This window comes from Martes martes (genome assembly GCF_963455335.1).
Source record: "Martes martes genome assembly, chromosome: 4".
In the NCBI taxonomy this organism is placed as follows: Eukaryota; Metazoa; Chordata; class Mammalia; order Carnivora; family Mustelidae; genus Martes; species Martes martes.
This window is the reverse complement of record NC_137891.1, coordinates 67,936,481-67,949,117: the sequence shown is the minus strand read 5'-3', so window position 1 is coordinate 67,949,117 and position 12,637 is coordinate 67,936,481. Positions and strand designations below refer to the sequence as shown.

Sequence of the window (12,637 nt, the reverse complement as noted above, 5' to 3'; positions counted from 1 at the left end):
TGAGCAGAAACATCCAGCTTCCAAGTTTCTTGGCACAGAAAGCGAAGTTCAGAGGCTTTGCCTCAAACTCTCTTTCTAGAAGTAGCACTAGGATCGAGTTGTCCCCTGCGCCCCCATGGCAGGTGGGTTCTCGTCCAGATGCCAGGCTTGTCAGGAGCACCCCACAGCCCTGCTAAAACTAGGAATTCTGCGAAAAACGCCCTAGTTTTAAACCTCAAAGAGCTCTTTGCTTCCTAGCAAAGCTGGGAAACTCTTTGCTTTTCCTGAGGTTTAATTTGGGTTAAATTCTACCACTTTATCTAAATTACTCGTCTTAACAGGATCCAGGAGATTTCTGGACTATTACAAAATTACCAGGTACCCCTGAGTGCATGTGCAAGTGTGTGTGTGACTTTTCTTTCTTTCCCTTTCCCTCTGTTCTCTAATTCTGGCAATATAGAAATACAGATTAAGAACTTTAAGAGAAATGACTGGGCTGGGAAAGTTAGACTGCAAAGGAAAAGAGGATTTTGCAGTGACCCCCCTCCCCACCATATATAATAAGATAGACAAGCCTATCTTACAAGAAAGCCTCCGGGATGCTTTGATGGGGAGTTAGCTTTAATTATGCACACTGTGATATCATTCTCCTTTCCAGCTTGGGAAAGAGTTAATTCTTTCCCAAAGACCATAGTTGCCCTTGTCTTCTCAACCTGATTCAGAGATGCAATAAAATATGAAGCAAATTTATGATCTGTTTCAAGCATTTTATTGCTGTATTTTTAAATTCATATATGCACATATAAGAACTATGATCTGTGAATAATTTGAAATGCTATAGTAGAATGATACATTTTAGATAAAACATAACCATATCTTTATATAATTGTCTCAGATTAAAATAAAAAAGAAAAATAGATTTCTAATGTGGACCAAACTGAAAAACTAATGACAGCCATAAACTGCTAACCAACCATAAATTAACATCTTCATCAAATGCTAAAATGGTATCAGTGGTTATATAAAGCAATTATTATTTCTCCTTATAAGTTTCAGAATAAAGTTCAGGGATATTTAAAGGATCCATTATTTACAAATGCTTCACAATCTTAAAGGTTTCACATTTTATTAGGAGGATGGTTGCAACTCAAATCTGCTGTGTTAATAGAGATGTTTAGAGATGAGAATTTAGATTTAAACATAAAAATGCTTCATGGCCTAAGCTCATTTTATGCATTTATTCTGCTCTGGCAATTACTGAAGAACTTGGTAGAAGGATTTCTTTGTTAAATATCTTCATCTAGTCTTTGAAAAAGAAAAGACAAATAATACCTTATTATAATGGGAGAGACCCAGGTTACATACGTAACTGGTTTAAACATTCAATCATGCCCTGTCTGTTCAAGTAAGTCCAACTACATTTGCCATGTACAGCTTCTCTGCCGAGCTGTGGTCAAAATTCTGGCGTCAGCCTGAGTCTGTGCCCTCTGTCTGAGATGTCCACAAAAAGAAAGGATTTTTCAAACCAGGCCTCCACAGAAACATGAAGAGACATGGAGGGGGAAAGGACTTCTATCTTTTGAATATCCCATATATCAGGAAGCAGGGGTCAGGGAGTAACTCACTTTAATTTTTTTTTTCTTTTTCTTTTTTTTTTGGAGAAGCAGCAAGCCTATCTATCTTTAAAGTATAGATTTCTCAAGACAGTGAAATTAAGTAAAATCTAGAATTACTGAACAAAGTAAACTGTTTATAAAATTTAAAAAAAAGAAATGTTTTCCAAAAATCATATTCACTTGGATTATAGAGGATCTGCATGGCATACACAATCAAATTATCTTTGCCTCTCAGTTGTTGTTGACAGTAGGTTGCCCTACACAGTAGTTATTGTGGATGAACATCTCCAAAGTTCAAGGATTAACTAAGGTCTTCAACTGGCTAAGTCCTGGGACCACTCATAGTTTAACTTTTTGCAAACGTTGTTTAGGCTGAGGACTTTCTTCTGTAGAAATGAATGCTATCTTACAGCTTTTGGGTAAATCTAAAATGAGTTCAAAAGAAAAAGTTTAAAAAATGGATACTTAATTTAAAAACACAGAGAAAGTACTTTATACTTTAAGATTCATTTAAAAAAATCCAAAAGTGATTCCAAATACTTAAAAAAAAATTCCATTTAAAGTATAAAACAAAGACATTTGTAAAACTTTAAACATATTCCATAGTTCTTAGAAGTTGTGAAATAAAAGTATATTTCATTTAAACATTAAGCACAAAAGACAGAAGAATTTACTAAAAAATTTGGGTTATTTGTCAGGGAATAATGACATATTTTATGTTAACTATAATGGCTCGTTCTTAGGAATAAATGTTATATGGAGTAATGTTCTCTTACGAACAAATAAAAATCTCAAACTAATACATGCTTTATGAGTGTTTAAATTTGACTCAATGGAGAATCATTAGATATTCATACCTTTACCTGTTATACACCTGTTACTAGATTATAGTTACCTTTACCTTTAGTTTCCTCTATAGGCACAAGACGTTGTAAGGAAAATAAAATGCTTCATGAGTCTATCTCTAAATATTTACTTTCTGTTTCTGCAATATATCATATCTCTCCTTATACAAGTGAATACATTTAGGAATTGAGAACATAAATTATACCTCAAATAATTAACAATAAACTATATCAAACCCACTTAAAATTATCCAGCATAACCCCTGAGTATTTTTTCTATCCAATTATATCTTGAATAGAAAATGCATATTATTATTCACATGATCATGGCTAATTCCGGACAATTAAAAGTAAAAAATCTTTTAATTTACTCAATAAGTGCTTTTTTAGAGTAAAATTGAAAGCAGAGATAATAATTTCATAGATTGCCCATTTAGTGTCATGATTAATCCTAGTTGTTAATACTAAACTGACTAGTTGAAATACACGGGAACACCTTTAGAGTCTGAGACAAGTTCCTGTAAAATGTTAATGACTCACGGGAGTGTTTCTTAGAGAAGCCAAGTGTCCAGTGGAATGCTATGTGTACGGTTACTGCAGAAGCCACATTTAATCCTCATCAACACCATTCTGTGGTGCTTGCTGTATTTACAGTTTGGATTTCAGCTTTATGAATAAATAGAATACTGCTCAAATATTATTCAGCTTCATTCGTGATCTGTGGTAAGTGATCTGCAGAAGACAAAGACCACATCTAATGGGATCTCTCTTCCATTTTTTGTATTTTTACATCTCTCCACAGATGACTGCAATTATGAAGAACTGTGGTTTAGCAAGGACAGCCCAGTTAAAATAAATTATTAAAAAACTTATTAGTCCCCAGTATTTCCTGGGTCTGTTTTTATAATTTCCCACATACACAGCTAAGTTAAAATATATTGAAAAATACTCTGACTGAAACAATGAATGTACTTTTAGGGAGGGTATCAGAAAATAAGAACATTGTGTGTGTGTGTGTGTGTGTGTGCGTGTGTGCGTGTGTGTTTGAGGCAGGGGGTTGGGGGGACAGGCATATGAAGATAGTCAGATAGCAAAATTATTCTCCAAATAACCTGCTATTTGGAACCAAATCTTCTGTCACCGAACATGCCTCTTAATAGGGAAATGAGGACACACAGTCATTCACCTGCACTTTAAAAGTTGATTTATTGAATTATTGTTGTAAATAAGAGATAATTAAAAAGATTTACAAAGCATTTGCATTTCTTACCTAATGTCTTTTTAAGATTTGTTTCCTCATAAATCCACATATATCCCATTTTAAAATCAAAAGGTAATATTAAACAAATAATTCAGAACAACAGTTTTTTATATTATATGGCACTCCTCTGGCTAAAAAATATTTTTAAACATAAGTATTGCCAAATTATCTCCTATTTAAAATTGTGCAATAGAGTTTTTCACAAATTAAATTTATCTTAATCAAAGAAAGTATTATAAACAAAATAAATATTTAAGATAAAAAGTCCAAACATCACTGATCACTGATTTAGATCAACACTACGAAGACTAAGTAATAATTGCTTTAGAGAAATAGTAGAGAGTTTTATGTGATTGCTCATTATAATTTAAAATAATGCTACAGGGAATGTAATCTTGGCTTGCTAACTTTTTCTTAATTGAATATGTGAATATGAATACCTAATAATGCAGTTCAAGTAAATAATAGTTTGTAATATTGTGAATTTAATAGGTTAAAAACAGTGCACATTCTAAGGGTTTTTAATTCATCTTTTATAATTATTGACGTTATTTTATGCTAAGATCAATACCTAAATAATTTTTGTGCTTTGATCTTTGAAATTGGTTTTAAGATTCCACTGTTAAATTAGAAGACATTTACAGGAAATGTTACCCAAATTACTTTTTTGTGAGAAAATAAACAGAAATCATGTAGATTTTGAGTTGTGACCCCTTTACCTTAGACTTGTGACCCCACACTTACTGATAAAATGAAGAAGATATAATTAAGTGTGCCAGGAAAACCAAAAGGCGGCAGATAAATGTTCCCATGTAGGTTGCTTAGCAGCATGCCTTATTTAGTGGTAAATTGCCTTTTTTTTTTTTTTAATATGTTCAGAGCATTTAGTTTTTGCTACTGAATGCTTCATTACCGTTGGTCATTGACATAAAACAACAGTATCTTTCATTTCCTTTAACTTGAAACTTAAGAGAGGTTGTAAAAATGAAAAGATGAGTTTTTATGACATGTAAAATATAGTTTTTAAGACATTTTAGAGCCTCAATAAGGTTTGGTTTGGCTATTTTTGTCTCATAATCACAATACCCGATGTATATGTTTTATTGTGTGTAATTATGCACATAGTAATTTCTCATTACAGAACACTGCTTGGGAATGACTGATGGAAGTCTAGATCTAGTGGTAAATCAGAATTTTAAAACTGTTTTAAAGAGATGAATTTATTACTTACAGGGACACTTAAAATAGATTAGTTGTATATGTGTTGTTTTTTCTAATAAATTGTGTGTTTTTGAAGAAAGGTAATCCAGTGCATAGCAACATATCTAGAACAGAGGCAATGCTCAATAAATGTTTGATTGAATTAATGAACAATGAACTATGTAATAACTAAAAAATTATTCCCTTTAAAATACATAGGAACAGATTTTAAAAGACACAACCTTGTTAAAGTATCTGTTACAACTTTATGTTGGCATATTGCATTACACTTTTCAAAATAAATCCACATACCTTACCATGTTTAATCCTTATCATGAACCTTCATGTCAAAAAGGCCTTATTGTTTTTATTTGCAAATAAGGAACTGAAGCAATGAGAGGCAAAATGACTGATCGATGACAAACTAGTCACACCATTGCTGGAATCCATGTCTTTTAACTTATTTCTCCATGACATATTTTTCTATTCACAAACACGCTTTAATGACTAGATGTATGCCTATTGCAAGACTCTCTTGTTTTGGTTCTACTGTCCATTCCTTTTATATAACACTTTCTCACCCATTTTGTTTATTCTTACTTTCTATTCTAAGTTCTTGTACACACTTCTAATTATAAGTGGAGCAGAAATTAGAATTGAATAATTTCCTGTGTTCTCTCTACTGTAACATTGCAAAAGTGTACTACTGAAACAAATGTAAGAACATGGAGGTTTCTACTTCAGGTCACATGGTGGACTAGATGTCCTTCTAGTATGCAAAGAATGGGCTATGCTTGGTGGCAGGCAGAAGAGAAAGCCTAGGGCCCAGGTTGGGTATGTGTGTGTGTATGAAATCCAAGACTGATTCATAAAGCCCAGAACTCACAAAGGCAACATCCTTGTAGGTGAACTAGAAAGAAACCTTGCTCCACAGAGCAAAACTGAGAGTAGATCTGCCTCTCTCCGCAATGCTGAAGGAAAACAAAACAAAACAAAACAAAACAGAAAATCTCTCCTGTCTATTCCTAATCACAGGGCTGCTTTGTAGCTGATTTAAGGCTAGAACCCACATTACCCATGTATCTCCCACCCGTCATCCCCTCTTAATCTGCAAACTTAAAGTAATGTGCGTTTGATCATAAAATCAGCAGTCTGACAAAAGAAACTCAACTTCTCCCTGAAGGAATGAGTTTTAAATTCAGGTCTTAAGAAATTTCCAGAGATAAAATTCCAAGGAATATGGGCTCAATAAACAATCAACACTGAGTATGAGTTCAACAGACAAACTATAGAATCAGACTCACAAAACACTAATGATTTAGAAATATGAGATACATAACATAAAATTGGTTTCTTAATATACTTGAAGAAATGGAAGAGGATATGGAGCATATGATGAAGGAAAAAGACACCAGGGGCGCCTGGGTGGCTCAGTGGGTTAAAGCCTCTGCTCAGGTCGTGAACTCAGGGACCTGGGACGGAGCCCCGCACCAGGCTCTCTGCTCAGCAGGGAGGTTGCTTCCCCCCTCTCTCTCTGCCTGCCTCTCTGCTTACTTGTGATCTCTCTGTCAAATAAATAAATAAAATCTTTAAAAAAAAAAAAAAAAAGACTTCAAAAATGACCAGGCAGGATGCCTGGGTGGCTCAGTCAGTTAAGCTGCTGCCTTTGACTCAGGTCATGATCCCAGGGTCCTGGAATGGAGTCCCGCATCAGGCTCCTTGCTCGGCAGGAAGCCTGCTTCTCTCTCTGCCTCTGCCTGCCACTCTGCCTGCTTGTGTCCTCTCTGTCTCTGACAAATAAATAAATGAATAAAATCTTTTCAAAAAAATGACCAGGCAGTGGGCACACGGGTGGCTCAGTTGGTTAAGTGTCTGCCTTTGACTCAGGTCATGGTCCCAGGGTCCTGGGGGCCAGCCCCATGTCGGGCTTTGGGCTCGGCTAGCAGCCTGATTCTCTCTCTCCCCATTGCTTGTGCTCTCTCTTTCTCTCTTAATAAATAAAATCTTAAAAAAAAAATGACCAGATAGGAAGAACAAAAGAGCGTTCTCAAAATGAAAATGTAATCATTGAACTTAGCAAATTCAGTGGAATCAGAAAAACTGAAAGCTGACAAGTTGGCAGCTGGCACCCTGGCTCAAAATCAACCCACAGAAGGGAGAGGGTCGTAAGGACCTGAGGATAGAACATAACAAATCTAGAACATCTCAGAGAGAATGCAGGCAGTCACGGACTGTGTGTGTGTGTGTGTGTCTGTGTGTGTGTGTGTGTGCACAAGTGCACACGCACTACAGGGGTTGAGGACAGAGTTTGCAGCAGCCTAGAGTAGAAGATGGTGGACACAGCAGTGGGAGGATTTTTTGTTCCTGCTCTGGCCTCTACCCCCAATTAAGTATCGGATGGATACAGTTTCTATCACAGGATGAAGAGATTTAAAACATGGTGGGTGCATGTTACGGCATAGCAGTTAGAAGCAACAGATTAGGGGCACCTGGGTGGCTCAGTGGGTTAAGCCTCTGCCTTCAGCTCAGGTCATGATCTTGGGGTCCTGGGATCGAGCCCCGCATCAGGCTCTCTGCTCAGCAGTGAGCCTGCTTCCCCTCCTCTCTCTCTGCCTGCCTCTCTGCCTACCTTTGATCTCTGTCTGTCAAATAAATAAATAAAATCCTTAAAAAAAAAAAAAGAAGCAACAGATTAAATATATATGTATATGTGTGTGTACATATATATAAAGTAATACGAATATATCTTTAAAAACATAGAGCTTAATAAGAAAATTAAGAAGGATCTCATATATAGAAAATTCATTTATGTAAATTAACATGCACACAGGTACTATGTTCTATAAAAATATATACTTATGAAAAGATAAGTATCAGACACATTAGAATGTTTGCCTATGATGGGGAGGAGTATAATGATGAAGATTAGGGATAAGATAGAATAAGCAGATAAAGGCAAAGGGGACAAATCATAATTGTGTACCATGAACTAAGAAATATAAGGAGCATGATTACTCAATGCTATGAAGTTAAGTAAAAAGAAAGAAACAAACTCCATGGATGAGATAAAGAGCAGATTATGTACATGGTGTAGAGACAAAACTGACAGTGAGATCTAAACAGATTACCTAGAATATAAAATCGAGGTAGAAAAAATGGGGAGGAAAGGTCGAACAACACAGAGTGTAGAGAGAGAGGATCTAGTAGAGTCTGGGAGAGGTATTACTCCAAGATTATGGCTAAGAATACTTCCTACCCAATGAAAGACACACATTCTCAGACTCAAGAGGCACTGTGACATGCAAGAGTGAGAAATCGAGACTAAGAACATCAAAGACAAAAAGAACACGTTAACCCTATCAGAGAGAAGAGGCAGACTGCCTCCTGAATAATTAAAATAACGGCTAACCTCTTGACAGCAATGATGGAAGCCAAAGAACATGCAATATCTTCAGAGGGCTGGGAGGAAATAGATTTGTGCACACAGCAAAATCATCTGTCAAGAACGAAGGCAAAAATAAAAACATCTCCAATCAACCAGAGCAGAGCTTAGCTAGCAGAGCCCCACTAAGAAATGTTAGAGCATGTACTTCAAGAAGGAGACTATAAATCCTAGAGCATCTATTGATTATTAAGTATTGTAAGTATTTTATAATGTTACTTTAAAAAATCAATCTCCTTTTTATTTTTATTTATTTATTTTTTAAAGATTTTATTTATTTATTTGTCAGAGAGAGAGGGCGAGAGCACGCAAGCACAGGCAGACGGAATGGCAGGCAGAGACAGAGAGAGAAGCAGGCTCCCTGCTGAGCAAGGAGCCCGATGTGGGACTCGACCCCAGGACGCCGGGATCATGACCCGAGCCAAAGGCAGCTGCTCAACCAACTGAGCCACCCAGGCATCCCAATCAATCTCCTTTTTAAGAACAGTAGCGCAACACTGAAATAGTAGAAGTTCCAATCCACGTGATGCAAATTAACTGAATTTTATTACCTGCTTTTCCTGTTTAAATAAAGCGGCATCATTTAGGTCAGATGCCAAATAATCACCTGGTAAGGTGAAATTAGAAAGCTCTGAATCATGGACACAATGCTGCACTATGGGATTTAAAATTATACTGCATTCCATAATGGTGTAACTCCAAAGAATACAGATCAACTCCAAGTTCGAAAGGTGATGTGTCAAGAACAAATACTGCGATCTGATTTCTCAGTTTATAGAAATGGAAGCATTTAGGAAAGAGTTCACTGCAATACTGGTATAATCCTCAGAGGTTACGCTAAAACCAAGTGCTACCATCAATCCTGTCATGATTTTAACATTTGCTCTTAACAACAAACCAAATACCAAGGTCTCAGGCAAATGTTGAATATGTAATAGGTTTTGTGTGTTCTTATACATTAAATCTTCTCAGTATCTAACTCAACATGAGTGGTCTTACGTAACAAGAAATTTTGTTGCATTGAGCCATAGTATACAAAATAATAAAGAACACTTATGGATGATTAAATATTGAAGTGAAGTTGGAGCGTTTAATCTACTGCAAAACTCATTTAAGGCAAATGTACCCAGGCGGTATAGACATTATTGATATTACACTTGAAGGGAACATTTTCATCCAGTTTATCTCATGAAAATTTAATTTTCTTCTCTGAAAATTTGGAATTTGTTAGACGGTGTCCATTTTCAGCACAAATTTCCACTAGTACATAAAGTGTGATTTTACGTATTAGAGAAGAATCTGAGTGACTTAAAAAAAAAAATCCCACGGAGCCAAATTTATTATGGTACATTTACCATGACGAGAGAACATAACAATATGTAGAAAAACATAAAAAAGCTATTTTGAGTTTATCATTATGCTGATTTTGATGTCTATTTTCATGTCAACATCCTATTTTAGTTTATGATGGGTTTTGTGACCAAGTACAAATGGGACTGATCGCTGATCAAATATAAATTTGCACTTTTTTTTAAAAAAACAAACAAAGCAATTATATTTGCAGAAATTCAAAACAAATAGATGAACCACGGACATTTAGATTAGTTCAGATACATTTCTTTTCTTTCTTTTTTGCTTCTCTACGATTTTACTTTGTACCTGAATAAAACATCAGAAGCCGGATGCTGAATGCCAAATAAAAGTCGACTGTAGTTTGCTTCCATAGGTTTATCATCAATTATTTCTAAATCAAAATAAGTTAAAAGTATAACCAGCAACTGTTTTACTTCAAAAATTGCCAAAAATCGGCCTGGACACTTGCTGGCTCCAAATCCAAACGGCAGCAGGTAATACTTCAGCTTCTTCCCGTTTTTGAAAAAGGCGGTTTTCTTCTTACCGTCTTCTACAAAACGGTCGAATCTAAACTCCTGCAGAGAAGAGACAAGGAGTGTTAAAGTGCAAATTTTACATGAAATAGTTTGAGGCCAGGTCCACAACGTGGCCCGTTCTCTCTGCCCGTCTGAAAAGGCTCCTTTTGATTCTGTAAATGCCAGAGAGTAAAACTTGACTAGGTGCAAATTATGGGTGAACTCTCGAAAAAACTCAAATGCTACTAGGAAATGACTTCTCCCTCATCATAGTGAAATGCACATACCTATATGACTCTTCTTCCTAATTCGCACCTCTGTCTTATGCTGTTTCCTCAGTGAAAAGTAGTCTCTTTAGTTTTGTTCCCTAAGATGGTCCCACTTGGTGGACGGATGTTGGGTAGAAGGCAAGGGCACTGCCACCATTGTTACGATGGGATACGAATGTCTTTGGCTCCAGGAGCTGCCTAATATGCCTTTTCTACTCCTTCCCAGTCAGTTCCTGATGGATGAGGACTTCAACCTAAGATTCAGTGCTTATGATTGGGTTAAATAGACATAAAATGAAATTTGAAATTCACACGAAGCCCTAGAGAAGAACTAAACCACAAAACCCATCTTGCTTGTTTTTTAATGTTGTACTGAATTTTTCCTAGCATGGTGCTATTACAATGGACTCTCTTTGGGTTAACTGTAGGGTGGCAGGTATTTCCGATATGTTTTCATAAATAACTTACATTACTTGTTACAGAAAATTATGGGACTGGTTTATCTAGGGTGTTTAGCCTGGCATTAATTTACTCTCACTTGAGTTTCTGTGAAGAAACTGAGTGACCTTATTTCAGCCCATGGTGAATTAAGCCATTGATTAAATTAATGCACGTGGCATGCATGAAAATGACCAAGTATTTCCTATACTTGGTGCTCATTAGCATTAGGTCTGCTCAGCACACAAGTTTGATATGAACTACATGAAGTCAGAGGCAAAGAAGCAGGTCAGACTGAAAGCATTTCATGTTATAGTGAAAACCTTACAATCGGTGGACAGGTTCCAAATCTGTCACAGATGACCTAATTTTCCCACTCAATATGAATGCCATTGAAATAATTTCCTTTAAAGGTACTGGGCTTGTCTTTTTACCTAGGCACCTATTTTGATAAATATTCATGCTTGGAAGGCATACTTTGGGTGGTTTCCACTCCCCTCCAACTTGCAAGTTGGTGCAATCATTAAGGCCAAGTTAATCCTCACTAGAACACATGTAATTTTCCTCTCCAGAGACAGTTCTGGGATGTATCTGAATAGAATCTAACTAGTGCTAAACTAAAATATCCATGCCTCCCCGTAGCGATGAACAAGGACACTCTGTTGACATGCACTGTATTACTGGAGATAGAGTACAATATGGTACTCTCTCTTCATGACCTTTTCCATGACTGGGGCCCAAGCCTGCTTGCCTGAGTGAAGGACTGCTCCTTCCTCCTTCTCACTGGCCAATCTGAGGAGAGAACACTCCACAGGAGCTCCTCACATAGCCCAGTCAGTTCACGTTAAGTAACTCATGAAACGATTTGTTGGGAAAAGATCTCACTATAGCCACACTCTTCAAGCCAGGAAGTACAAAATGAAAACTTGACTTGGGTTATGACTTCATAGTGTCCTGATTTCATAAATAAGCCAACAACTGCTTTATTTCATGGCTGCCTTGTTCTTCTTCGTGAAACTGAAGGTGCTGCTCTCTGAGAGGTCAGTGGGATAAATGCATGACGCCCTCCCAACCCTGTGACCTCTGGGTAGTGTTCACAGTCAATTCCCTCAAATTTCTACTCATTCAGCAATGTCTCTCTTCTGGTTTTCCCCCCAGCTTTGATTCCATTTCCTTATAGCAAACATCTTAGAAATTCCTACTTAGTTGTTTATATTAAGAAACAAGAAGAGGAAAGGCCAACTTCTTTTGCTCTGTTACTACCATCAAGCTCAAAGGGCACATGGGCATAAATATATTTTTTGAGTTAAAATTTATTTTCAGTTTGTTTTCCATAGTCAGGGCATGCAGAGCCAGAGCAGAAACCAATATTAGGACAGGCCTGTGGCAGAGGCTAGGGAAATGGTTTGGTTTTTGCCAGAAACATAAGGGGTATGGTAGTCTCACCTGTAAGATTCTGGGGTCATAGTGACATAGAATAAAGTGTCAGGAGCTCAAGACGCACACGTTCATTTGGAACAATTTAAATGCAGGACTCGTCATGTTGACATAAACTCTTCGCAGTCACCCTCACAGCTCAGCACTTCAAAACTAAAATCCCATCTCCTCTGGACCTAGTTATTTGTGAATCTGGTGCCTGCAACAGCAATGGCCTCCAGGTTGAAGAGGGAGCTAACCCACAGGAGATGGCAGAGCCAAGAAATCCCAGGAGATTGGAGT

General features: G+C 36.8%; 1 protein-coding gene across 2 annotated transcripts in view; it reads right to left on the bottom strand.

Annotated features, from left to right (window-relative positions):
• Positions 1 to 9,329: 9,329 nt before the first annotated feature.
• CYP7B1 (cytochrome P450 family 7 subfamily B member 1) overlaps positions 9,330 to 12,637 on the bottom strand; it is a 164,980-nt gene continuing 161,672 nt past the window's right edge. For both annotated transcript variants that reach the window (XM_080799914.1, XM_080799915.1), the window contains one exon: positions 9,330 to 10,271. In XM_080799914.1, the coding sequence (XP_080656040.1) occupies positions 9,984 to 10,271 (288 nt within the window). In that variant the 3' untranslated portion in view covers positions 9,330 to 9,983. The remainder of the gene's footprint in view (positions 10,272 to 12,637) is intronic.